Here is a 27,967-nt window from a genome sequence, read left to right on the forward strand (position 1 = left end):
CCCTCAGCCTTTCCTGACCACACCAAAATGCAGTGGAACTTCACTGGGGAGCTCCCTTTGAGGTCAGCTTTGACCTGCTGGGACAGGTGCTGCCCCAGCAAACACCCATGTGCAGGGTTTAACAACCACAGGTCCCCACCCTGCAGCAAAGGAATCGAGAATCACTGAAATCAGAATCACTGGCAGCACTGAAGCTCAAAGAGGTTATGGCAGGTGTGGGTGCAAATCACCACCCCCTTTTGAAAAGGAGGTGACTGAGTTATCACTTCAGCTGCATTTGCCCACATCAGCCCAACTTGCCCAAGCTGCAGAGCCCTCCTGGAGCAGGGCTGGAGGGGAGGCAGAGCCCCCAGCCCCAATTCCTGCACCCCCATGTCCCCAGCAGCCCTGGGAGCACGGCTGGGACACGCCACCCCCTCCTCCTCGTGCAAAACACCCCTCAGTGACACAGGCAAAAAAAAAAAACAAAAAAACATTTACACCAGTTGGCCATTTCCTAGGAGCAGAAATTTCCAAACCCAATTTCCATAACGTGTAGGCAGGGAATGTAAGAACAGGAAAACGTGTGCGACCAAAAATACAGAACAAACACTTTCAGTATTATTCCAGTTCACAAATCCAGGCAAGGGCAGAGAGGAGCTACAGCCATGAAACACTCCCTGTTACTGAACAGTTTAAACCAAGGATTTTACCCCATAATACTACAGTGATCTTGCAGCTGAACAAAACACAGCTGCTTAAAATGAAGAATTAACTAGGATAAGAGGGAAGAGCCTGGATCACATTCCAGTTGCCCCAGTGGGGGTAACCAGGCACCCCCGACCTGCTCAGGTGGGAATCCAGCTGTTCCTGTCACAGGACAGGAGTCTCAGGTGGATGGAAATGGCTTTGCCTCAAAACATCAGAAAGCTCCTGTCCAGCAACCATCTCAAATTATTGCTTCACTGCCAACAGCAGAACACGAGTGACAGGAGGGGCTCCAGGGATGGGGAGCTCACCCCGAGCCACTCCACACTTCCAGATGGAGCTAAGCACAACACACCCCAAAAAACCCCTGTCAGAGCAAACAGGAAAATCCACTGAGCTCAAGTACAAGGGAAGCACAGGGGCAGTGCTGGGGGCACAGAGGCAGGAGCTTTCCCTGCTGCACTGCCAGCTTTGCCCTTCTGCCATCCCAGAGCACTCCAAGGCAGGAGCTGGGAGCTCTGCTGTGCCCCAGCAGGGACAGACACACGGACACAGCAGTGCCAGGAGAGGCCAGCACTGCTCACCCTCACTGCAGAGCACAGGACAAGGGGACAGAACATACACAGCCACTCCACGACTCGACAGTACCCACTACTCCATTTGGCAAAATATTTATTTATAATAAATCCGTCCCAAAGCGGTTGGTCACAAAGAATTAACTCCTCTTACATGTTTGGGCTGTAACAATGCTTTTGGTAAAGTAAATAAACTGTCTCTTTTTCCCACAGTGTACAAAAACAAAGAGACACCGAAATGACAGGTAACAGAACACGGGGGGGAACTCGGGGGGACTGGAGAGACAAAGGCAAAGCAGAGGGGCCTGGCCTGGCAGCACTGCCACCATCATTTACCCGTACAGTCCTCAGCCCCACGCTGCTGCCATCCCCAGCACAGCTCTGAACTGCACCATGATGCTCCAGGAGAGGAATCTGATGTGATGTAGCAGCTCCAGTCACTCTTTCACAGTACTGCATGTCAACACTGGGAATGGTTTCTGATATGGTTTTGACTGCACACAGTACTTGGATAGGGAACAGTTAATTACTCCCACTCCGTAGTTCCTGGTGGCTTTGATGTCAAGTCATACATCACCCGAGAGATGCCAGGGATCTTCTTGATCTCTGCAACCATTTTCAACACAACCTGTGGTGGAGAGGAAAAGAATATCAGAAATACAGTGTGTGGAACAGATCTGATGGAAACCACCCCAGAAAAGCTCGAGGGCAAAGTGCTCCCACCAGCTCTGCTGGACACAGAGAGTCCTCTCTGTGCCACCAGGCATGAAATAAAATCAGCTGGAAGAAAACCCCTGGTCCCCAGTCAGAGTCATCCTCCAGAGCTCACAAGTAACCCATGTGAGCAGGAATACTCCAGGGGAGAATCTGATGGTCCTCAGAAATTCAGCTTCCTTAAAAATCCCTCAGTTCCCAACAGCACTTACATGACAAGCTGTTTGTAGTGAAAACATAAATTAGCAGTGCATTGCTCTGTACAGAAAAACATTATTATTTCCCCCATAAATATGATTATTCTCTATAACCTCTATTATTTAGTCACCACACTACTACCTAGCCTTAAAATGACCATTTTTCATTTTGAAGAATGCAAGGTTCTTGTTTGGGGGTGGTTGTTTTTAAACACAAACACCGAGGTCAAATGAATCCTCACTTTATACAAGGGGATAGTTCACATGGCAACCTGAATTGTTCTTTTCATGGATAGGCTGCCCTGAAGTAGAGGACTTCAACTAAATACAATTACTAAGCAATGCTCACATGCTCCTAAAGTGTGTTTAAAATAAAAGGTCAATCCTGTTCCTACAGTGCATTCCCAGAGGGACAAAGCACTTGACTGGACATGGATAAAGTTTCCCATTAAAAAATAAATAAATAAAAAAAAAAGGTTGAACCTGACTCCTGAGTCCTTTTAGTGACCTAAAAAGCAAACAGGACACTGAGATGTTAAACTGCAAATCCCAAACAAAGGCAATTCCTAACAGCAGGAAATTTCCAATTACTGATGTCAAAATTAATTCCAAATAATCCCAGGAATGGCTGGGGTATTCCTCCTTCTTTAATTGGTGGCATTTTGGCTTAGCTCTGCTGGAAAACCTTCAAGTTTATTGTACCCATCTGCCATTTTGTTAGGGTTCTTTTTTTTTCCCAAAAAACACCACAACATTCTAATAATTATTTATAAAAGAGGGGGAAAAAAAAGGCAAGAAAATCAAAATGAAGCCAGTGAGGGGGAGTTGAGATGAGGCCAGCCTGGGTGGGGGGATGATTGATGGGGTTGTTTTAATTTTGTTAAATTATTAGTTGTTGTGGTTAGTTTATTTATTAATATTTTTGAATTTATTTAAAACTCCCAGTCCTGTTTTTAATATTTCAGTATTTTTTTTATTTTTAATATTTTCAGTATTTTTTTATTTTTGAAGTGTGTTTGTTTTTTATTATTTTAAAGAATGCATTTACAAAAGTGTAGATTGGTTAAACTTCTGAGATATTAATTGGCATTAGTAATTTAATATGATTGAGAGATTACTTTGGATTAAATAATAATTGTTGTCAGTTATTTTTTAATTATATATGACTTGACTTTATATATGTATAGTATTTTATAGTATGTAAGAGCCTGACAGAAATGGAGACTTGAGAGGGCCCTTAAAATGCTGTTTATTGCATAGATGAGGTTCCAGCAGTTGGGGGCTGTGGGTGAGCCCAGAGCTGCTGGCTATGGGCAAGCTGTGGGTCCTGAATCCCAATTCTATTCATGTTACAAAGCATTATAAACTTTGCATTACTGAGCATCTTAATACATGGCTACCAATCAACACCTTTACTATTACCTATAGCCTATCATAATTACTAACATTACCATATCCATGTTATTATTTTCCAGTTAAGAAAGGTTAATATGTTTCAATTTAAGTTAGAAGTTGTTTTCGTTTTCTTGCAGTGGAAAATTCTGAGATATTTTCTTTACTTGCAGCAATGGCTTTTTTGCTTGCCTGTGAAAATCCTTTTGTTTGCTAAAAACATTTTTTGTGTGAGGTGGATTTATCCTTTGCTTTAAGTCATAAAAACCCCTTCTAACTCACCTGCTCTTTGCTTTCTGGTTACCCAGTAAGATCAGCTCAGCAATTCTTCTTTTATATCAAAACCTGCTATCATTTTTTTTTTTTTTTCAGATTTACATTTAAAGTTGGGTTTTTTTTGTCATACATCCATATCTGTGAGACCTTCCAGTCAATCCCTTATCCATCCCAGCAGAGTATTTTGAGTATTTTGAGGGGCCTCACCTCCTCGGGCACCTCTGTGCCCGGCGTGGCAGCGATGCCCGTCATGAAGTCGCTGGTGATGAAGGGCCTGATGACCACAGACCTCTGGCACGAGGGCTGCTTCTGCAGGGGGTCCCGGTCAAAATGCAGCGGGGTCAGGATGATTGGCATCTGGCTGATCTTCCCAGCGTAGCCTGCAGCACACAGGGGCACACAGGGCCCTTAGCTGGGCTCATGGGCACAAGTTCTGCACAATTCCCCACTGTGCTTCCAGCTCCAAAGCAGCAGCTGCTCCTACATCCTGTGGGATCTGCTCCCTCTGCTGCCACAGCAGTGGTGGAGCTGCAAACCAGCACCAGGGTCTCTGGGAAAGCACTGGCACAGCTGTGGCTGCCCCTGGATTCTTGGAAGGCTCCAAGGCAAGGCTGGACAGGGCTTGGAGCACCCTGGGATAAGTGGAAGGTGTCCCTAATCCCTAATGCCCCTTCCAACCCAAACCATTCTGAGATTCTAAAAATCACCACTTGAGATGATTCTCAGGCTTTGCAGGCACACAGAAAAATCCCAGCTAATCTCTGTTATCCCTGTAATTCACTGTGCATCAGTTGAAGAGCCACTTCCCTTCCCAAATGACATAAAACCATAGGGTTTTATCAGTCCCCATATCAAGCCCAAAAAAGAGATGTTCCCAAATAAACCTTTGAAATATTCTTTGAAACACTGAGGAGAGAGCTCTCCAGTATCCCTGGCTGGTGGTGGGCAGGTAACTCCAGACAATCACATTTCACTGATTTTTCAACCCCTCCTCCTGAAAGGCAAGGCACAGCTCCCCAGTTTCCCTGCTGCAACGAGCTGAAAGTCCAAAACCCATGTGGTGTGTGGAGCTCACACTGCTCAGGCTCTCCCTCTGCCAGCCCTGGCCTGAGCTGCTGCACAGGGAGGTTTCTGCACTAAACCACAACTCCAGGCTTATTTTTAGGAGCAATTCATTCACACAAAGCCAAGTGTCACCAAAAGTTAGCAAGACACAGCTACAGCTTTACCAACACAGCCAACAGTGTTGTCTCAGCCTTCTGAGGTTAATTCTGTACAAATTCTGCTCCTCTGCAAACAGAATATGGATCCAAGAGAGGGATCCCTTGTAACTTGATTTATACCAAATACAGGCAGAGCTGATGCAGTGCTTCCCACACAGATCACATCTCCAAAGGTAATTAAGTAAAAAACTGAAGAGGCTGAACCTCAGAACTATTTATTCCCTGTGCAGCACATCCAGGGGACTCCACACTCCCTGGCTCTGCAGGGTTAGGGTTGCAGCTTTGACTTTAAGTTAAGAAATCTGAAACCACCACAGGTTGTGAGCATCACCCCCATGAGAAACTTGGCTTTCCCCAGAACCAGTATTTAAAAAATTATGTCAAGTTTCTTCATCTCACATGAACACTGAGATGAGCAAAGAGAAGGGATTTGGGTGGCTGAGTTGCCTGACAGTGGAGAAGCACAGCTTTGAGATGTGTTAGAAGAAAGTCTCCCAAATCCCCTAAAATTAATTGCTGGCCTTTAGCTATCAGCTTCCACAACTTTTCACTGCCATTCCACTAACTGATCACTTTTTTGGAGATATTTGCTTGCAGGTTTTGACAGCATCACTCTGATTCCACCCACTGGGTTTGCAGGGATCTGGAAACACAGGTCTGACCCCTGCAGGGATGAGGTGGAGCACCTACCAGACTCCCTGAGAATGTTGTGAGCCTCAAAGTCAGCTTGACGTAAAGTGCTGAGGACTCCTGTGGTCAGGAAGGTGGGGGTGACATCCGTGGGGGGCTCCTTGACAGGGGGGCCAAACACGTACACGACTCTGCAACACACACAGAATAAACCAGATTGCCCCAGCCTGCTTCTGCAGTGCCACAGGGACAAAACACAGCTAGGAAACAGCATGGTGTTTTCTTCTGCTTACAATTTTTAACAGGAAACCACCCCAAACCCCCCATTAAATGCCAGACTTTATCGTTAACGAAGGGTTTTCAGCACAGGGCGCTAATTGCAATTTATAAATCTACAGAAGTACATCTGCAACAAAACATCAAAGCAGTCACATCAACTTTATGTTTTTAATCTTTCATTCCTTGTTTCAGATGCTGCAGAACAAGCAGCAGAGTCTGAGTGGCCTCATGCATGGATTCACCACGAGCCACAAACCAGGAGCCCTTGTCTAAAATCCAAAGCACACAGACATGCCAGTTTACTCTGTGGGGATTTGTTTGGAATACAAAGCCTGAGAGCACAGCTGGGCAGGAGAGCAGCTATGCCAGTGCCCTCCTCAGTGTCCTGGAACAGCAGTGGAGCCTGCAGAGACCCTGGGGACAGCAGAACTCCCAGAGCTGTGGGATGTTCAGGAGGGCAGTGTTAAACCCAGCAGAGCTTCAAGAAATCAGCAGCGCTCTAAAGCCAGAAACTGGCTTTTATTTTCATTTTTTGACATATTCCAGAACTGGAATATAAATCAGGCAATCCTGATTTATGCTTTCTTTTGTCCCCTTTGCACTGAAACGGGTACCTTGCAATTCCAGGTCTCACCTTTCTGAGTAAAAGCTCTGTCAGTAGGTGTCACTTATGTGAGAAAATGAAGTTTTGCTATAAGCAATTCTAAGCAGTTTTGGCAGATATCCTACAGCCAGGCAGGGAGGGTATAATTCTCCAGAGCTGATTTCACATCTAAGCACTTTCAGCTGCTGGAAAAGTTATGGACTTGAGTAGGTAGAAAATGTATCCTCAGACAGCTCAAGATCAAACTGCTCAGCTTTGGAGCTCTCCCTGTGCCACCAGAACTGACAGTCCCACACAAATCCCTTCTGACACAAAGGCAAACCCAACTGCAGCACATCACAGCCCAGCACCAGGCTGGAGCCTTGCAGAAGAGATTTGCATAAATTACAGTGAATGCTGCCTAATCCAAGGATACAGGCCAGTAATTTCTTTTGAAGCTAGAAATAAATCCATATTTTGATTTATTGTGTATTTGTGACCTCTGCATGATACACCTGCCCAACATATAAAAATATTACACCCCAGATTAAACAAAGAAACATTTGCACGTGCTAAACTTCCATGTGTGAATTGGATAATTAAAAGCAAAGGTAATTCAACACTCACCTGTTGATGTTGTGGCACATGCGTGGTATGAGCCTGGCAAGGAACATCAGGGACTCCCAGTGTGGAGCATCTTTACTGGAGATGCCACAGACGTAGCTGTAGGAGCGACAGTCACCCTGGAGAGCAGAAACAACCACACTGAGTGTGAGCTCTGCTGCCAGAGCCACCCACTAGCCCTTCCTGCCCATCCTGCAGGTGACAGGACCACAGTTTGGGCCAACATTCAGCAGACACTGAGCTGGTGACACCAGGGAGAGACTGAGTGGGTGAGGAAATACAGAGCGAGATGACAGAGGTGTAAAAGGAAATATTCACACTGGGAAGACTCATCTGCACTGGCCAGTGTTGGGATTTTGGTGACAGAGCACAGAAATTTGCTGACACTGCAGCCTGAAACAGTAACCAAAGCTGATTGCAAGGACCCACACACAGCATTAGGCAGCTGAAAATGAAATATGAGGAGGAATTCAACACAGAGGGGAGGGAAAGGCAGGACTGCTCAGCAAGGAAATGTCCCGAGTTACTGCACACAGCTCCATGAGTGCCAGCTCTGCACCTGGTTTGTGTGTGCCCACAGGGAGGGAAAGGGAAGGGAACTCAGCTGCTACACACATCCCACTGCTCCTGCAGCCTCCAGCTCCTCCCTTCCCAAGGAGAGGGGTTAGCACAGCTCAGAAAAGATCTGCAAAGGGCCACAACCACATCCAAATGTAGGAAAGTGGGATTTTGACCCAGTGCAGCCAGTGACATTTTGATTCCTGAGCCTCAGTGGGGCCAGCAGGGTGACAGCAGAGCTCAGGGGAGTGACCCCCAGAGTCCCTGGCACTGAGCTCAGGGACCCCAAGCCTGCCCTGCACCCCACAGGACCAGACTGGCACAGCCACCTCCAGCTCCCCTTGCTGAGCCAAGCTCCTCTGCCAGCCCCTGAAGCAGCAGAGATGTTTGCCCAGAGCCTGCCCTGCAAGGAGCCCTGCTGGAACCCTGGAAACTGAGAGTTTTAAACTTTCTGTGCTGACAGGCACTGACCCCCAGGAAAACATTAGGACCATGGAGAAGGCTTCCAAAATTGAATGACAGAACTGAGATCATGAGTGTGAAGTTTGATTAGAAGTGTGCAATATCCCATGGTGGAAAACTTAGAATTTGGGGTTTTAGGATATAGTAATATACATAAAGCAAGATGGAGGGCTTAGGGCAGAGGTTTTGTCCTCCTTCTTCATGGGTCTGGGTGATCTTGTTTAATTGGATAGAAAAGTCCTCACTGTGGGCCATGGATGGTTGGTTATTGGGTTAAAAGTGAAAATAATTTAGGTGGCTTTTCTTAATTGGACAGTTTGCCCTTAAAAGGCCTTGTAGAGAGAGAGGGGGCTCCATTTTTAGCTTCTTAGCTTCAAGTGCTGTAGAACTCACTCTAATATAGATAAGAACTAATAAACATCTGAGTCCAAACAAGAAATACCATCTCGAGCATTCAGTCCTGACTCTGGAAGAAAAAGAAGATAAAATGTGACAGAGCCCTGTACCTGCACTCCCACAGTTTTGATTGGAAGCAAGAAGGCATTCAGTGAATGTAGGCTTGTGATCTGCATCAGCTTCTCCTGGTCCTCCTCACTCGTGCACGCCTTCACCCTCTGCAGCAACGTGTGAGGCTGGGCAAGGATGCAGAACAATAAACTGGAATTAAACAAAGCTCCCAGGCCCTCAAACAGAGTTTGCATGGCACAAATAAAATTGTTAAATTGTTATTTAAGTACCTGTTTGCTTAGTCTACATTTACCCCTTGGAACTATTTAAAAGATACCTCTCATCTGACAATTAAACATAAGCAAAAGCACTTTTGTGTGCTTACCCTGCATTTCAAGCTGAAGCTCTAAGGCCATGGGGGAAGCTCTTTTCCTGTGCTCATTTTCTCCTTCACAAAGCTGCACTTTCCAGTTTTATGGCACCACAATTCCACATCTTTTAAAGAAAAGGCAGACTGAAACGTCTGCCCTTCGGGATTTACCAAAAAGGTTCTGGAAGTTGTTTTGAACTCACACCTCAGAGCAGACCCCTCCAGTGACTGACAGCCACCACAAAGGTCAGCACAGTTAGGAGATGTGGGAATCAAACATCACCCACTCAAAATTCCAGATTTTGGATCAGGGCACCTGGCCAGCACCAGCTCCTGGCTCCTGCACTTGCATTTACACACACAGTGATTTTTGGGGTGTGCAAACTTAGAATGTTACAACTCTTTCAGGGAGGGAAGATCTTTTCCTGACACTGTGTGATCTCATCTGCACCAAGTTTAACTACAACAGAATTTGTTTATTATTTGAAAAGTAAATAAAGGTCCATTTTCCAGAAATGTTCAACACTTGCAGCAGTCCCAGCACTAAAAATTCCACTCAACAGCTACAGCTGAGCTGTACTTGGAGGCAGCATTCCTTAAGGAGCACAAACCAGTCCTTTTAACCTTTTAGCAGACTAAACCTCACCTCAGGTCACTACAGAACCGTCACTCAAAATTAAAATTTAGCATTTCCTTACCTTCTTTACACTTGCAGAAAAATCTGCCACTATTTTCAAGATGTTGTTGGTTTCTGGGAAGTCTTTGCACACGTAAGGCTCCTCAGCACAGATCACTCTGATTGCTAGGCCAGGACCTGCAAAGCAGCGTTGAAAAAAGATTATACCAAATAACAGGAAGGTGTTTTTCACCTGAAAGTGTGGAACAGAGCCAGTTTTTGAGTACTGTGTATTCTGCCACTGTGTCTAAGCTTGTTGTCTTAACCTCCAGGACAAAAAAACAACCCACAATTATTGACGTTGCTGTTTTCTAGTAGAGAACTCGTGTTATTAATGTTGAGCATTTACTTTCAAGGCAGCAAATCCCCCCCTTGGAAAGGCAGAGCCAGGCCATGATTCCAGGTCAGAGCCACGTGGCAGCTCAGGCAGAGCTCACTGCACCTACTGAGAACTCCTCCTCTGGCTTCTCCACCAAAGCCAAACAAAGGCTCAATTATAAAACATTGTGTGTATTTATCAAGCTGCTCTCAAGTCATCTTTTCCTGAAAGACTGTGCTTAAGTGAAAAGCTAAATTGATTTTTTTCTGTGTTTAAAGATCAGTTTAATACTGCAGTTACTCTGGATCTGCTGAAGAACACTGCTGTGATCCACCAGCTCCATACCTGGGAAGGGATGTCTGGAAACCAGCTCCTCAGGAAGGCCAAGCTCTCTTCCCAGCACTCGCACTTCATCTTTGTGAAAGTCTTTCAGTGGTTCTATTACTTTACCCTAAAAAGAAAATAAATTTTTTAAAAAGGGCATTTTACACTCCAGCTCACATATCCAAACAGAAACCCTCAAATGTTTAGGTTCTGGCACCCAAACTGGCCTGGCCTCACAGCACCAGTGCCAACGATTCCATAAACACTGGAAAGAAATTCCATGTGAATGTGGGCTTTGTAGAGCAGCTGCAGGACAGAGGGTGAGACCAGGAAGTCCCTGCTTGTGCCAGAAGAATCTGTGGCTCCAGCAGAGCAGACAGAGCTGTAAGGCCAAGCTGGCCCTGCCTGCATGAATTCAGACCTTTCTTGTCTCTGCTGGATGTTCAAATCAACCCCAAAACACTTTGTGCAAGGATCAGTATTAGAAATGGGGACTTTTAATTCTCAGAGTTGCTGGTAACTGAGCACTTTCCACCAGATTGCTGGGTGAGGTCTCTCCTATGCTGGTTCTTTCTTAGAATATAATACAGTCAGAGAACTCACCATTCCAATGCCAGAAAATCGAACCAGGCAGTGTCTCACCTTTGCTGCACACGCTAACACTAAAGAGCTGTGCACAGAAAGGGCTGAAAAAGCTTTTTGGGATTTCAGATAAACAAACCCTTGGCAATTAAAGAAACGCACTAAATTACAAAACAGAGTCTCAGGGGCACAGCAGGGTCCTGTCAGTGAGAGCCACAGCAGCAGAGGAGATTTGGGCTGTGGGTGCTCAGTGTGGCAGGAGCAGCGTGCTGCCTTTACCTCCTCGCGCAGTTTGCGGATCAGCTCGGTGTCGTTGTGGTGGGTTTTGATCACCTCAGCCTTGCCACTGGCCACCAGGGAGGCACTCTCTATCAGGTCAGGCCTGAGGGTGCCCTGAGCAAGGAAAACCTCCTCGGGTTTCAGGTTCATCTCCCCGATGACCTCGTTGGCAATCTGCAGGGTGGGCACACAAAGGAAGAGTTCCGGCACTGCTGGGGCTGTCAAACCTCTCAAGAAAAATGAATTAATTGTCTGACCCATGGCAGGGAGCTGTAAAAGCACAAATGACTAACAATGCCACTGTCCCACTGCTGAAACACTGCTGCAACCCCAGCTTTTGTTGAACAGAAAATGGATAAAATATCTCCAGAGTACAGGAACAATATTAAATATTCTAATATTTAAATATTAGAATAATAGTTAAATATTCTCCCTGTCACTTCCCAAAGGCTTCTGAGGTCACCCACAGCTCTCACAAGCACCAATGGCACTGTTTTTTTTACTGATTTTTTTTTAAACAATTAAACACTAAAAGATGTACCCAGGAATCACAGCATTTAAAAACTTCAACCCAACAACAAGTAAACATTACCTTAACAAAAGTGTCACCAATAATTTTTCTCTTTTCTTCAGGACTTGTAGTCATATTTAAGGTCTTGCTAATTCTTTTACGTGGAGTTCTGTCCTCATCTGAGATGGGCAGAGTTGTTGTGCCATTATAGAAGGAATGGGCTGCATTCACCACTGCAGGAAATCACAGGGATTTTTTTTTTTTTTTTTTTACAAAAAAGGTTTTCATGCAGGTTGCAAAACAAAAGTTTCACTTTATTGCTTAAAAAAAACCAAAAACAAAACCAAAAAATAAAAATAATTTCCTTTAACTATTAACTGCACTAAATAGGGCTGCTCAATACCTCAAAAATTAATTTCAACAAGAGCCTTTTACTTCTCTTATTAACTTATTACTTCTTCCAGATTGTGAGATTAGGCAGCCACATGCAAGTCCAGTTCTTGCTTCCCCCTTACACTATAATTTACTTGCTTTAAATAGTTTACAGGACAGTGTTTCCCCAAGGCCTTTCTACAACCAAAATTAAACGATGCACTATTTACTCAGGCTACATGATGCCTTTTAATTTAGAGAGGCTCCCAACCCAGAGATCAGCTGGGAGGCTCTCTGCATCTTTTGCCAGCACTGAACTCCCTGACCTACAGAAGGAGCATTTGCAGCAAAGGGATTCCCTCAATTTATTCCTCTGGCTGCCTGCCAGAACCCAGGTTTATTGCTCCACAGAGTGCAAGAATAAGACATGGATTTTCCACTAGGGAAAAAAAAAAAGAAAAAAAAGAAAAAGAAGTAGAAATAAATGTAGAAAAATGTGTTTAGAATGAAGCTGAGGACACTGCAGCCCAGCCTGCCTGAGCAGAACACAGAGAATCCCTGGACAAGGCACAGAGCCCCAGAACAGGCAGGGCTCAGGAATTCACCAGGCAGGCAGCACAGAGCAGCTCGTGCTCTTGGCACAAACTTGGTGTTCCCTGACCTCCTCATATTTGAGGTACAAAAAAACCTCTGAGCCTTCTCATCAGCCACATCTGGGCATTTTCTGCTCTCTCAGTTAATTCCTTCACAGAACCATAAAGGTTGGAAAAGACCTCCCAGACCACTGAGTCCAACCTTTGACCAACCAACACCTTGCTCTCAAAAAGCCACTCCAAAACCATTAAAATGCACTTCTTTCAAAGCAAGAAAAAATGCCTTGAAAGTCATTTTGGCTATAGTAACATTCAATCACCCAAACGAGCTCACAGTTGACAAAGAAAAATACTCAGGATAAGAAATGAAGCCCAAAGTGTTAATCAAGATGCTGGAGAAATAGAAATTCAGTGAGTTCTGCAGCAGCTGAGCAGGATTCCCTCAGCAGAGAAGTGACCAAGGCACAAACCCAGTGCTCTGCTGTGCCCCACCTGCACAGACAGCAACACCTGAGGAGATGGGGCAGCTCCCTGGATGCTCCAAAAAAAATAAACAAGGCCTAACATTTCAGGTTTAAATTTTGTGAGCAGGTCCAGGTGGCTCCACCTCACTGACCTTGCCTTGGCAGGAGAGTCTGAGAATGGCAGATCAATGAAACACAGCCCTGAGGGCAGATTTTGGGAAAAGCACCAGGTCTGAGGGCAGATTTTAGGAAAGCCATCAGGCCTGAGGGCAAATTTTGGGAAAAGCATCACAACCACCAACCTTGAGGGCAAATTTTGGGAAAGGCACCACAACCACCAGCCTTGAGGGCAAATTTTGGGAAAGGCACCACAACCACCAGCCTTGAGGGCAAATTTTGGGAAAGGCACCACAACCACCAGCCTTGAGGGCAAATTTTGAGAGAAAACCCCCAGGCCTGAGGGCAGATTTTGAGAGAAAACCCCCAGGCCTGAGGGCAGATTTTGAGAGAAAACCACCAGGCCTGAGGGCACATTTTGAGAGAAAACCACCAGGCCTGAGGGCACATTTTGAGAGAAAACCACCAGGCCTGAGGGCAGATTTTGAGAAAACCACCACAACCACCAGCACAGGAATGGTGTAAGGAGCACAGAGAAGCAGGGTACCTTTCACCTGGATGCCCAGCTTCTTGAGGGCCTCCTCCACGGCCTGGCTCTCCCTCTTGCGCATGAAGCCGTTGTCGATGTGCACGGCCATGACCTGCTCGCGGTTCAGCGCGCGGTTCAGCAGCGCCGTGCACACCGTGGAGTCCACACCACCACTGAGCAACACCTGCCAGAAAAGGGGAAAAAAAACCCCCACAGAGGGTCAGTGCACACCGTGGAGTCCACACCACCACTGAGCAACACCTGCCAGAAAAGGGGAGAAAAAAAACCCCACAAAAGGTCAGTGCACTCCATAGAGTCCACACCACCACTGAGCAGCACCTGCCAGAAAAGGGGAAAAAAACCCACAAAGGGTCAGTGCACACCATAGAGTCCACACCAACACTGAGCAACACCTGCCAGGAAAAGGGGAAAAAAAACCCCACAGAGGGTCAGTGCACACCGTGGAGTCCACACCACCACTGAGCAACACCTGCCAGGAAAGGGGAAAAAAAACCCACAGAGGGTCAGTGCACACCATAGAGTCCACACCACCACTGAGCAACACCTGCCAGGAAAAGGGGAAAAAAAAACCCACAGAGGGTCAGTGCACACCATAGAGTCCACACCACCACTGAGCAGCACCTGCCAGAAAAGGGGAAAAAACCCCACAAAGGGTCAGTGCACACCATGGAGTCCACACCACCACTGAGCAACACCTGCCAGAAAAGGGGAAAAAAACCCCAGAGAGGGTCAGTGCACACCATGGAGTCCACACCAGCACTGAGCAACACCTGCCAGGAAAGGGGAAAAAAAACCCACGAGCCACTAATCAGGTGGTGCAGTTTCCCCATTTACACCCAGGGACTGCCAGCAGTTCTGCAGATGAGCTCTGACCCAACTCACCAGGACCTTTGAGGATCCCACTTTGTCCTTGATGTCCTGGATGCACTGCAGCTCCCTGTTCTGCACGGTGAAGGTGCCGCTGCAGCCCGCGATATCGTACAGGAAATTCTTCAGGATCATCTTCCCGTTCACTGTGAGGCTCACCTCAGGGTGGAACTGTGCTCCATAGAGCTTTTTAGACTCATTTGCTATGCCTGGTACACACACAGAACAAAAATAAATAAAGAAAGAAATAAGCTGGAACTGAATGCACGCCCAAGTGAAGCACGAGACTCAAAGTGGCTCTTTGGGATTTGGTAACTGCAGTGGCTTTCAAACCCCAAATTCCAAGGTGCCACGATTTCCTGTGACAATCTCTGTGTCATGTTAAAGCCCTGCTTTCAGTACCTACATTACTCCTGCTCAGTTGAACATTCATGCAATATTAAATACAAGTAACAAGTTAAGAAAGCTTTAATAATTAAACAGTGCTTGGATTGTACTGTTAGAGAGCACAACCCAAACCCCTCTGGCACTGCACACCACAGTGCAGGTCTCCCCCTCCCCTGCCTTTAGGGCACAGGACATTTTATTTCTAAAGACAAACAACACATGCATGCTTTAAAATAATATAAACTATATAATGTTAACTTCAACTACATTTAAATCGGGACCATTCCTTTTAAAGTCTATTTCTTTATTATCGTGACAGCTCAACATACACACACCAGAAATTGTTAAAAACAACTCATTTATTTGGCAACTAAATAACAAGAGCTATTACTCGGTTCCCATTTGGTTCTAAGTACAGTCTGCCATAATTCTTTACTTAACCAAACATTATCAGAAGACAAATTCAGGATAAAATAAATACCTGCTATGATGTTCCCAGACTGTGCCACCACTTTGAATCCATCAGCTACTTTATCCACGCTATCTCCATGAGTGAGGAGCACAAGCTCTTCCTTCTGAAGGCCCCTAAACCAGGATTAAAAACTCGAATCAGTTCAAGAAAGAACAAAGACCTATCTCCCTGCCTTTCCAAGAGATGCCCCGAGGGATTCCAACAAAAGCACATCTCCATAGACCAGGACACTGGAAATGTCTGCAGGATTTCCTTCCCAGCAACAGCCACCTGCAGCTTGGAGATGCCTCCCTTGGGAGCTGCCCAAGTCTCTGCCCAACACAGCCCTCCTGCAAGAGGGAACTGATCTGAATTCTGAAGGGTTTGTGGGTTTCTCCTTCTAAACACCCTGAAGTTCCCTGCTGGACATGGGGAGCCATCTGGAGTCAATCAGGACAGTCAGGCAGTCTTTTTATTTCAACAAAGTGAACTTTTATTGTTCAAAACTCTCTGTTGTCAGGACAATTTGGACACATCAGACATTTCTGCAGAAGCCCTACAGAGGGAAGATAAGGAAACTGGAACACCAGGGATGAGTCAACTGTCAACAAGGAACTTGAAAGCCATCAACAAAATCATCAAAAAAATCAAATTCTGGTTTATAAAAACATCACAAAGCAATTTTAAAGGAAAGTAGAAGAGGAATGGGTTTGGATTTTCTGTGCCCTTTCCAAAACTGGATGGGCACCAACAAATACAAGAGCAGTGCACTGCAGGACACAGAGCTTAACTCAAATATTCTCAGATCATGGTGCACTCACAGTGTCACAGTGAAGACTCTGAAATAAAGAGTTTATACAATATTTCCAACAAGTGCACCTGCTTTTTTAAAGCAAATTGGAAAGTTATCCCTAGGTATTTGTGTCAATGAGTAACCTGCTTATTTGTGACCCAATTGTGAAAGTTTTATTAGAAATTACCAGCTAATTTCACTCTTTTTTAAGAAAATAACCTTCCTCTCCTCCAGACATGGTTTCCCAGACTGACACTATTCTGATACCTGGAAATGTGGGAGCACCTGTAGACTGAGCAGGTGTTTGTCCATAATTTACTAAAAATTATTTTACTTCTTAAAGTAAAATAATTTTAAAAAGTTACTAGCTAATTTTACTTCGTAAAATAAAATCAAAAACCTTCCTCTCATCCAGACACCATTTCCCAGACTGATAATGCTTTGATAAATGTGGAAATGTGTGAGCACCTGAAGAGTGAGCAGGTGTTGTCCAGGGTGATGCTGAACACTCCATCCTCCCGAACGCTCTTCTTGTGCACTGTCCCTCCAAACACCTTGTTCATCATCTGCAGAGCAAAAGGACTCCATGAGGAAACCCCTCACAATCTGCACCACTCCATCCCTCACCAGGACCGGCAGCACCTCACCACATCCCTGCTGTTTTCCAAAGTTGCAGGAATTCCCTTTGGAATGAATCCCTGCTCTGTACCAGGCTTGTTCCCCTCTGCCAGCACAGCTGGGGACAGTGCCACACACAGGGAGCAGAACCCCACAGGCAGAGATTTGCACAATAATCTGTATTCCACAGTGTGCAGCTCCTTCCCTCACAAACCAGCTGAGTGCCCAAGGCCACGGCAAAAACCTGAATTTATTCCCTCAGTTCTGTCTTGTGACTAACCCTAGGAAAAACAAGATGCATGAGCAGAAGTCATGCACCTAAAGCAGCCTTTGTCTCCCTGGAAGTTTGTTTTGCTGGAATCTACCAGATCCCTGCAGGATCACCACTAAGTCCAAAGGTAAGTGTTGTTTCTTTATTTCTTTTTTTGTGAGGGAGTGTTAAGCACTGTTAAGAGCTGTGCTAGAAACAGCCCCTGCCTGGGACACTGCTCCACTTGTTTCCAGGAGAGGTGCCTTTCTCAGCACCAGCTGGGCAGAATTAATGAGTGACTGACAGGCTGTATTTACTCTGACTAAAACACGGAGTGTGGAACTCAATTCACAGCACTGCAGCAAAGAAAAACCATTTATGCAACTGATCCCAGACTGGTTTGGTTGGAAAGGACCTTAAAGCTCATCCAGTGCCAGGGCAGGGACAGCTCCCACTGTCCCAGGCTGCTCCCAGCCCCAGTGTCCAGCTTGGCCTTGGGCACTGCCAGGGATCCAGGGGTAGCCACAGCTGCTCTGGGCACCCTGTGCCAGCCCTGCCCACCCTGCCAGGGAAGAAATTCTCCCTAATCTCCAATCCAAATCTGCCCTCCTTCAGTTTAAGGCCATGACAAGAGAAGGCAGAGCCAAGAGAGGAATGCACAGGTTGGTAACTGAGGTTATCATGTGAATGCTCCTGTGGCACTGCCTCTGTTTGGAAAGCAGCTCCTCCAGCTCTGCCCCTTCAGGTCAGGTGGCTGTGCACAAACAGATTTAATGGCTGGACTGGCTCCTGGAGATGTTCCCAAGCCCAAGGATTCAGTGTTATCTCCCAACAGCACCTGCATCCCATAGCAGATCCCAAGCACTGGTTTTCCTATTGTGAATATGGCTGGGTCGAACCATGGTGCATCTTCTGCATACACAGAGTTTGGTCCTCCAGATATGATGATGGCTCTGCAGACACAACATGAAGAAATCATTAATACAAATACACTGGTTACTTTGACATCTATTTACTCTGAGCATCAGCACTATCTCATACCACTCTTAGAACTGATACTTTATTTTAACATGGATATCAAAACATGTAGCTTGAATTTTGCTGTCAAACCCAGCAGGTTTTCAGAGAGGGATTTCTCCATTTTAAACATAACCAAATATAAACCCTCATAAAAAGTGCCTGTATTTTAAATTCCTCATAGCCAACCATCAGCTATGAGAGAAGCAGGATGGCTGGGACAAATGTAGAGTATTAGCACCAAGATATGTATTTTTATACATATATATACACACACACACAATTTATGAAGTCTGTGACATCTGCAGGAGACCTGCAGTCAAAAAATCCACTCCCTAACTCCTAAATCTGCTGAGAAAAAAGTCCCTTCATCCATTCTGGTTATGCAGAGATGGCATCAGCAACAAGCTGAGAATTACAAGTGCAATACACACTATCATGTAGGGTTTGGAGTTATTACTTCACACAATAAAAGAAAATTAAACCATCTCAAAGGAGAAGAGAGGGTTTTTGCAAACCATAACGATTTACAAGACCAGAAACTGCAGAAGCACCAGTTAGGCAACACTTTTGGCCTTAGCCCAGGACCAGACCTTGGACTCAGAACTGTTTGTCCCACAGAGAACACCAAACTTGTTCCGAGCCAGAAATGCAAAACCAAACGAGACAGAAGTTGCAAGAATGGGATTAAATGTATCTAATAATTCTCCCAGCATTAGCTGCATGCAAGTACTGACAAAGCAGAGCTTTTCTGGCTCTGAGCAGCAGGAACAGGCTGCCCAACACCTGTACCACCAACACCAAGAACCCTGCAGGACCAAGGTCACCTGCAGCCCCTCCAGCCCAGGAGGGATGGAGCTGGAAGAGCAGCATTTGTTTCCCTGCCTGCTGGGATGTCCAGGCCAGCTCTGGAACCAGCACAGCTGACGTGGGTGTAGTTTTACACATCCTGAAAGCTCCTCCCTGCTGTTCTTGCACAGGCTGGATTTCCTGAAGCTGAACTCTCTCCACGGCTGCTGGTGTCACTGCTCCAAATAACTCCATGCACAGAAGCATTTGCTCAAGTGGCAGATGTACAGAACTCTATTTAATATTAATCAGAATCACAGAACATGTTCCTGGAGCTCTGGCAGCCCTGGGGCTGTGCCCATTCCCTGGGGAGCCTGAGCAGTGCCCACCTCTCTGGGGAAGAACCTTTCCCTGATATCCCACCCAACCCTCCCCTGACACAGCTCCAGCTGCTCCCTTGGGTTCTAGGAAGGAATTAAAGGAATACAGCCACACCTATAGATGGAACATTCTTATGGCAAGTCAAAATAGTTACACACTGTTCTAGTCAAAAAGTGAAGTCTTAAAAACCTGGGTTTTTTTCCATACCAACTGAAAATTTGACATAGAGAGAGGTTTGCAATGTGCCCAAGTATTGAATTAATAAAAAAAAAAAAAAAAAAAAAAAAAAGAGTTGAGGCTGAGAGAAGGACTTGCATCTTCTCCGTTGTGCAGGAGAAGTCAGAACCAGCACAGGATGCAGACTTTGCAAGCTTTCCTGCAGCACTGTGTAACTTCCTGTACACCTGTCTGTTTTGGCATGAATATCCCCCTTTCTCTGGTTTACCCCAAACCCCTTCCCAAACAACCTGACCCAGCTCTGGAGAGCCCCTTTGCACTGGAACCACAAAAACACCCAGGGGAAAAAGTGTGCATTGATACCCCAAGGTCAGAACTCCTGCCAGAGCCCAGACTAAACCCAGAGCCAGGATCTTGTGGGAAATGCTCACGTTCATGTCACATTTAGGTGACACTTGTCACTAGAGTGCTCTGAGCACCGAGGAGCTGGCTTTTTAAACACAACGTGTAAATGTGATTTAGCAGAACACGGGCTCTTGCTGCCCATCTCAAAGCTCAGCACGGCCCCAGGTTCAGCTCCTCAGCCCATTCCATGCAAAGTGGGGACCTGACTGCTCCCAGGACATGGAACATGCACCAAAACCCTGCAGTAAAACTGGATTTTACAGTGAGCACAGCTGTTGATGTGCTGGGTTTGTTGACTGAGCAGCACCGGACACAAACAGGTTTTGTGGACACACAGTTATTGACCAACGTGGGTGACCTGGAACCACCACCCCAGCCTTGAGCTGTGACCTGCAGCAAGAGGCTGTGCCACATTTCACAGAGCAGCTATTTGCAAGGACGAGTCCTACAGGTCTAATCCAAATACTCTGAAGAACTTTCATCTGTTCTCGAGTTCCTCCCACTGCAAACCTGTATCAACACACAAACTATTTAGTGCTTCACTAATTAACATTGATTGGAAAAATGCATTTCTGCAGCACTGCCTTATCTGTTACAGAGCACAATTAAAATCTCACGTGCACTGCATTTCTGGATTTGTACCAAACTGACAAGTAAGTACAAATCTTTGGTGATTTGTAGACTTCAGGGTATTTATTCTCCACCCACAGAAGAGATGTATATCCTAAAAAGCCTAACAAAACACGACAAATTAATGTACAAAGAACTAAGTAATTGTGAGACCTTTCTTTGCTGCAAACAATGAATGGCAGTGTCAGCTAGAGGTTTTTTTTGGTTCTTCCCAGAAACATCTGGCACAATTTACCACAACACCTTCTGCATCCAAGTTAGTTAGCTTAAAAAAAAAAAAGTAAAAAAAAAAATTTAGAAACCCACAAAAAATTCAACAGGTAAAAGAGAAAAATCATCTACATTTTGGCAGATACTTAAAATGCTACCTCTTGAATGATACTTTGGAATTATTAAATTACATTAAAAAACAAATGTACAACATGGATCTCTGCCCAAGTGTCCCCAGCACGGCTCAGGGGTTTCTGCAGCTGTTGCATACAGGTAGGGATAAAAGAAAGGCCTTACAAAATATGGTTCAGACCCTGCTACTCTAGCTAAGCTAACAATTAGCTTGTAACCTCCCGTGTGAAAACATCATAAGAATGAAAGTCAGTTAGGACAATAAACTATTCTTGTAGAGAACAACAGTCTGCACCTGTAAAAAACAAGAAATCTGTCCCAAGGGAGTCAGTGAAGAAAATATGTAAACTAACCAAAAATAGAGAGATTTCACAGACATACACCCTGGCCATTTACTACCAATAAACTGAGTGTCAGTGTATAGTGTTAGCCAGTGAGGTCTGACACAGTGCCTGTTGATACTTCCTATAAATCTGAGCTTTGTGAATAAAGAATTGGCTTTACCTGCATGAAGAAACTGAGTCCCACCTGCTCATTACTCCAACACACTCACATGGAATCACTGACACCACTGGCACCAGAGCCACTGCCCAGGAGAAGGCAGGGGTGAGTGTTGGAACCCAAAAACCTGGGAGTTTTAAACTTTCTGTGTTTTTTGGCAGTGACCCCAGGAGAGTACTGCTTTTGACTTGAGGCCTTAGAGAAGGCTTCCAAATTTGAGTGATGGAGTTATAATCATGGTAAAATGTAATGTAATTTCACATGGTGAAGGGGTTGCAATTTTAGGTTTTTAGAATATAATAATTGGTATGAGACAAAATGGAAGTTCCTAAGCATCGCCCCATCTTCCTTTTCTCGTTCCTTCTTCTTCCTAGTTTCAAGTAATAATTTTTGGTTGGATAGTGGCTGCACTGCAAGTCACAAGTGTTTAGCTATTAAGTCAAAAGCATAAATAACGTGTTAGCTCTTTATTAAACCGTTTAGCTCTAATAAAGCTAAATTCAGCTCCATTTTGCTCACTTTTAGCTGGCAGCTAGAAGCGCTGCAAAGCTCTCCGTACTTCTGACAAGATTCAACAAACAACCGAGTCCAAACACAAAACCCAGCTCCTTCGTGGGGGCACGGAGGGGGGCGTACCGGAATCCGTGCTCACGGATGGCGAAGGCCGGCGTCTCCAGCGGGAAGATCTCGGACTGCACGAAGAGCTCACGCACACGCCGGTCGATGACCTTGCCGTACTGAGCGCCCGCGTCCAGGATCACCACGGCGCCCTCGTAGTGGTGCTGCCCATCCTTGAGCTCTGCCCCGGCGTTCTCGGGCTGTCAACGGTACCCACGTCAGAGATCCCAGGGAACCACCGACCCCCGTGTCAGAGATCCCGGGGAACCGCCGACCCCCGTGTCAGAGATCCCGGGGAACCGCCGACCCCCGTGTCAGAGATCCCGGGGAACCGCCGACCCCCGTGTCAGAGATCCCGGGGAACCGCCGACCCCCGTGTCAGAGATCCCGGGGAACCGCCGACCCCCGTGTCAGAGATCCCGGGGAACCGCCGACCCCCGTGTCAGAGATCCCGGGGAACCGCCGACCCCCGTGTCAGAGATCCCGGGGAACCGCCGACCCCCGTGTCAGAGATCCCGGGGAACCGCCGACCCCCGTGTCAGAGATCCCGGGGAATCGCTGACACCCACTCAGAAATCCCATGGAGTCAACACCACCCACGTCAGAGATTCTGCGGTGTCATCCACATCAGAGATCCCAGGGAACCACCAACCCCCACGTCAGAGATCCCATGGAGTCACCCACACCAGCGTTGGGAGATCTCATGGAATCACCAACTCCCACGTCAGAAATTCCACGGAGTCACCCATACTCAAGACCCCACAGAATTGCCATCACCCACATCAGAGATCCCACGGAACCACCAACTCCCACATCAGACATCCCACAGAGTCACCCATATCCATGTCAGAAATCCCGCAGAATCACCCACGCCAGAGATCCCACGGAATTGCTGTCACCTACGTCAGAGATCCCACGGAGTCACTCAGACCCATATCAGAGATCTCACCAATCTCCACGCAGAAATGCCACGGAAACACCGACACCCACTCAGAAATCCCATGGAGTCACCCACATCCATGTCAGAGATCCCACAGAATCGCCGACACCCACTCAGAAATCCCATGGAATCGCTGACCTCCACATCGGAGATCCCACGGAATTGCAGATACACGAGGCTGGACAAGCCCTCTGCCAGTGGCCCGAGTCCAGCTGTCCACCCAGCCCCACCATGGTCACCACCAAACCGAGCCCCCCCAGGCACCACTTCCACACATTTCCAGAACCCTCTCAGGGATGGTGACCCCAGCACCGTCCTGGGCAGCCCCCCTGGGTGCTTTACAAACCTTTCTGTCAGGAAATGTCTTTTGATATCCAGCCTAAACCTCCTCTGGCTTCACACTGACAGCCCACTGACTAAGCCAGATCTCTTTAACAGCCAACGTGTGCAAGGCTTTGCTAATTAGCTATGCTAATTTATGATAAAAATGATAAAGACTAGCCAAGAAACTTCAAAATGGAAAAAAAAAAAAAATCTTGACGATCATAAGGACCAGTTGAGGCACAGGCAAGATAAAGGCACTGGAACCAGCACAGAGCATCCACCCCAAGCATGCACGAGATCCCCATCCCCCAAACCAAACAGGGCACAAATTAGGGAAGAAAAATGCTAATGATCTAATGAAGGCAGAGCTTTCCACAAGCAAGAGCTCATATGCCCTGATCACCATCTGCAGCCTCTCCATCTTTTTCCATTTTTCAGTTCTATATGAACCCCAGCACAGCCCATGAGAACTGAGAGCTTCGGTCTTTTTCTCAGGCAAAACAGCACAAAATCAAACAAAAAAATGTTTCTCCCCCGTCACGCTGCCTCATATGCTGAACTTCACTTGACATTACCTCCTGGAGAGAATAAAAAGGGGAAATTGAGAACAAATGTCGCTGCTAAATGATTAAAATAAAAAAAAAAAAATACCAACACATTTTGAGCATTGAGCAGACTGCACGTCAGAACAAAGCAGTGGTTCCCTCTGAGCCCCTCACGTCTGAGCTGCCTGGCCAACTCTGGCTAAATCTGAAAGAGTGCTAAAAAACACAAGGCCAAGTTTCTTCATTAAAAAAAAAAAAAGAAAAAAAAGTGAGAAGAAGCAGCTATTCCATGTAATTGTCCTTAGCAGAGCACCTCCAAGGGAAAATCAGCAGCCATGCTCCAACACCAAAAATCTGCTGCCTAAAGAATTGACTTCTCTTAGGGTGCTCTTCCCCTAATTTGAAGCTTACCCTGTTTCCTTGCCAAAGCAGCTTGGGGAAGGACAAACTGGGAAGGGTTTTACTTTGGCAAACACTGCCTCCAAACTTCCTGGAGCTCCATTTCAAGTTTTACTGGTGGCAGGTTGGAGTTCTGCTGGTTTGGAGCAGGCAGCAGAACCTCCAGCCTGTGTTCCCATCACTGCTGCTCAAACATTTCCACCTGGGGCAGGAATTCACCCCAGACCAGGCACAGGTGACCCTGAGAGCATCATCCTGCTGGGACACAACCTCCTGATAAACACACTGGAAACTTCCGAAGTTCACACCAGCTGGAGGAGGTTTTATCTTAATTAAAGAACATAAGTGGGGGGGGGGGAAAAATAGTGCTAAATCCCCCAAAAGCCTAAATCCAGGCTAAAATCAGATATTTCATTTTTGTCCTTCAGCTGGCAGCCAAGGTGCCTGATGTGGAGCTCCAACTGACTTTTAGTCCTGGGTTACACAACAAAAAGTGCACATTTTGGAGGAGAGCAGGCTTTAGCAACAAAGACCCCTTCACACCCCAGCGAGGCAGAGTCACCAGAGCCATCCTCCCTTCCAGTGCAGGGGAGGGAATCACACTTAGAGTGATTCTGGGCATTTTCACCTGGCAATTTCTAAATTAGCAGCTCTTGCAAGACACACCAACATCCTCATTCTTTCCTGAGCCCATCCTGGGGACAACACTACTCCTTGCAGTGCTGTTTTTTTATTCCAAGTCTTTAATCGTTTCAGAACAGTAGGTTGTGTTCATTTAGGGACGGAGCTCTGCAGCCTTCTCACAAAAAAAAACTCAACACAAGTTACTGTTGGTGTCAGCTCAGCTGGACTGATAGCCAAGCATCTATATCTGTATCTAATAAATAAATCTGGTTTTCTGTGCCCTACCCCAGATGTTTTGGGCAGGCAGGTGGAGCCATGAGCAACATCTGTGGGGGAGACAGGAGTGTGAAAATAGAGAGAGTCCAAAGTTACATCAGCAATAGGTTGAGAAGCACTGTTAAAGCAGCATAAGGAGGTCTGTATCCTGAACCTGCACCTACCCCAGATCCCAGCAGAAGCAGGACAGCAATCCAGACTCCTCTGAAATAACCAGACAGGTAAGGGGGTTCAGGACCGAGAGAGCCCAACGTACACCACCATAAATCACAGGCAAACAGGGGAAACGAAAAAGGGCAGAAGAGTCATCACAGGATCTGGCTTTACTTACAGAAAGGCACAGTTCCAAGGCTAGGGGTTTTAACCCCAAATTTACCACTGGAAAACTGCATTTGAGGAACAGATGCTGCTCATGTGCAGCTGAGCTCTGTACACCACGAGTGTGCCAGCAGAGATTAAGAGGACACTAGACAGCCCAGCTCCTGCAGGGACAGATGGGGCAGAGGGAGCCAGCTCTTTTTCCCCTCAGTACAGGTAGAATTAGAGCTTCCTGTCTTCTGGTCTATTCCCAAAAAATCTGGAGAAGTCGCTGGTTTTGAGACCTCCTGTGGGAGCTGCTCTGACACCTGGCCCAGGCAGTCCAGGCACTGGGGCAGAGGCACCATGCTGCTGTCCCCAGATTGGGACTAAAAACAAGACTAAAAACTTGTGCACGCCGAGAGAAGAAAGTCTCTATTCAGCTAATTCAAATCACAGGTCACCCTGAATGCCACCTGAGATATGGCACCAAGGCCCCTCGTGCCACCTGAGCTGTGTGGTCACCCCAAAAGTGCTGCCACACCGAGGGTCAGCCTCGTTCCACACCTCAGCTCTACCCCAGTAACACTGGAGGACAAAAATCTTCCATCACTGCTGCTCTTCTGCTGTCAAAACCAAATAATTCCGAGTTCTCCAGTGAGCTGAGGCAGGAGAACTGGAACCAGGCTTGGGCTACCAGCCAAGGACACCACAAATCCCGTTCCTCACCTACCTGCCTAGTGCCTTAAACTGAATGTGCAGGCTCCTAACAGCCCACTTGTGCAGAATCAGGGATTTTTCAGCATTTCACACACCCACATGCTTGCAGGTTGGTCATTAACACAATTTAGAAGCCACATTTCCATACAGACCAGTCCTATACTGGAGCACTGGGAAGAAGCAGCAGCTCCTCTGTCCGAGCCCTCAGCCCTGAGCTTTCACCCACACTAGGAACTCAGGACAAGCCTAAACCAGGAGCCTTGATCTCACACTTTCAAGCCAGCACAGGTTTTACAAGAGTTTAATTGTTTCCCTGTGGTATTGAAATTCAGCAGGTCTAAGAACGCTCACTCATATTTTCAAATATAACAGGAAAGCAGCTCCCTCAAACCCAGGCCATCCCAAAGAGCAAAACAAGAGCCCCCCAAATAATTATATCAGGAAACTTTAACAGCAATGAGTTTCATGCAGGTCCTATGGGCTGCTGGGACCCGGTTCCTGCAGAAACTGCTGTCAGTCTCGCAGGATGAACCATGAGCTGCACATCCCATCTCCACTGGCAGGGAGAACTGGAGCCCCCAGGAGCAGCCCCGGCCAGGACAGGAGGCTGGGGAAAAACGTGCCAGAAAACTTACACAGGGACGAGCCGAACACTCAAAAAACCCTGCAGAGGTTTCTTGTAAACTAGACGAAGAGCCGAGAACAAGGGAGAGGAGCACCAGGAGCAGAGGTTGTGAATAAGGAAAACCGTGCCAGAAAACTTACACAGGGACAAACCGAGCACTCAAAAACCCTTCAGAAGTTTCTTGCAAACTAAAAAAAGAGCCAAGAAAGAAAGGAGCACCCAGGAGCGGAGATTGTGAACGTGGTCAAGGAAAACCGTGCCAGAAAACTTACACGGGGACCAGCGAGCACTCAAAACCCGAGCTACTGAAACTCCTCCAGAGTCACGGTTTTTGGCAAACTAGATAAAAAACCAGAGCAAGCGTTTAATCGTGCTACAGCAGCGGCTCGAGGCAGCTCGCAGGGCTCGGCTGAGGAGTTTCATTATCAGAAAGAGCTGTGAGTTCCCAAAGCACACGAGTCGCCCCGATGTGCCACACGGACACGTGTGTGCCGTGTCGCTGTCGCCGCAGCGGGACACGGGGCCAGGGCAGCGCGGGGAGCTCTGCCAGTGCCGCCCGACGAACCGAACCGAACCGAACGGCCCCGGCAGCGAGCGGGCACACAGGCCGGGTAGGGCACCGCACAACAGCCCCGTTCGGGGAATTAATCAGTTAATTAATGAATTAGCGCTGCGGCTGCGGCGCGGGCGGTCCCCGTTCCCCAATCGGTGCCGTTCCCCTGGCGGGCCCCGCCATGTGCCCGGGCGGGCAGCACCGACCCGACCCGAACCGAACCGGGCTGGGCCGGGCCGGGCCGCACCCCCGGACCCCGAGGCCGCAGCACTGACCTTGGTGTCCCCGTTGCACAGGGCCATGGGGGCGGCGGGCAGAGCGAAGAAAGGGCCGCGAGGAGCCGCGGCCGCGATGAGCTAATGCCGCCCGCGGGAGGAGGAGCCGCCCGGCACGGCCGCTCCGGCGGAAGGGGAGGAGCGGCGGCGGGGTCAGGGGCGGGACGGGGATGCGGGGACACGGCGGGGACAGCGCCGGAGGTTTGCAGTCCCGGCACCCCCGCGGGGGTTCGGGCTGGCGTTGCTCTGTGATTAGGGTAAAAACAATCAGAGCTTTGCAGTGAGTGGGATTTTGCACGTCAGCATCCTGTGGTATCACGGGATCGCTGTCTGGGTTGGGAGACACCTTAAAGCCCATC

At 47.1% G+C, this 27,967-nt stretch overlaps 1 protein-coding gene across 1 annotated transcript; it reads right to left on the reverse strand.

Moving 5' to 3' along the window:
* Window positions 1–1,342: 1,342 nt before the first annotated feature.
* On the reverse strand, window positions 1,343–27,751 carry GMPS (guanosine monophosphate synthase). Its single transcript, XM_088171111.1, has 16 exons — window positions 27,609–27,751; window positions 22,049–22,230; window positions 18,009–18,123; window positions 16,771–16,868; window positions 15,540–15,643; window positions 14,687–14,880; window positions 13,802–13,967; window positions 11,790–11,941; window positions 11,198–11,371; window positions 10,358–10,463; window positions 9,716–9,831; window positions 8,707–8,832; window positions 7,184–7,299; window positions 5,755–5,885; window positions 4,049–4,221; window positions 1,343–1,890 (listed from the first exon to the last, which is right to left on the reverse strand). Exons 1-16 carry the CDS (start codon window positions 27,633–27,635, stop codon window positions 1,789–1,791), a joined length of 2,082 nt encoding a protein of 693 aa, XP_088027237.1. The 5' UTR covers window positions 27,636–27,751; the 3' UTR covers window positions 1,343–1,788.
* Between the last annotated feature and the right edge of the window lie 216 nt (window positions 27,752–27,967).

Source organism: Sturnus vulgaris, chromosome 10 (genome assembly GCF_052056855.1).
Source record: "Sturnus vulgaris isolate bStuVul1 chromosome 10, bStuVul1.hap1, whole genome shotgun sequence".
NCBI classification, from domain to species: domain Eukaryota; kingdom Metazoa; phylum Chordata; class Aves; order Passeriformes; family Sturnidae; genus Sturnus; species Sturnus vulgaris.

What these genes read in the sequence shown, in the direction of transcription:
- GMPS (XM_088171111.1), bottom strand. Translation starts at nt 27,635, where the DNA reads ATGGCCCTGTGCAACGGGGACACCAAG. An exon ending in GGATCTGCTATGGGATGCAG is followed by an intron (nt 16,869 to 18,008) that starts GTGCTGTTGGGA and finishes TTTGCTCTGCAG; the next exon opens with ATGATGAACAAGGTGTTTGG. An exon ending in ATGTGCCACAACATCAACAG is followed by an intron (nt 5,886 to 7,183) that starts GTGAGTGTTGAA and finishes TGTGTGTTGCAG; the next exon opens with AGTCGTGTACGTGTTTGGCC.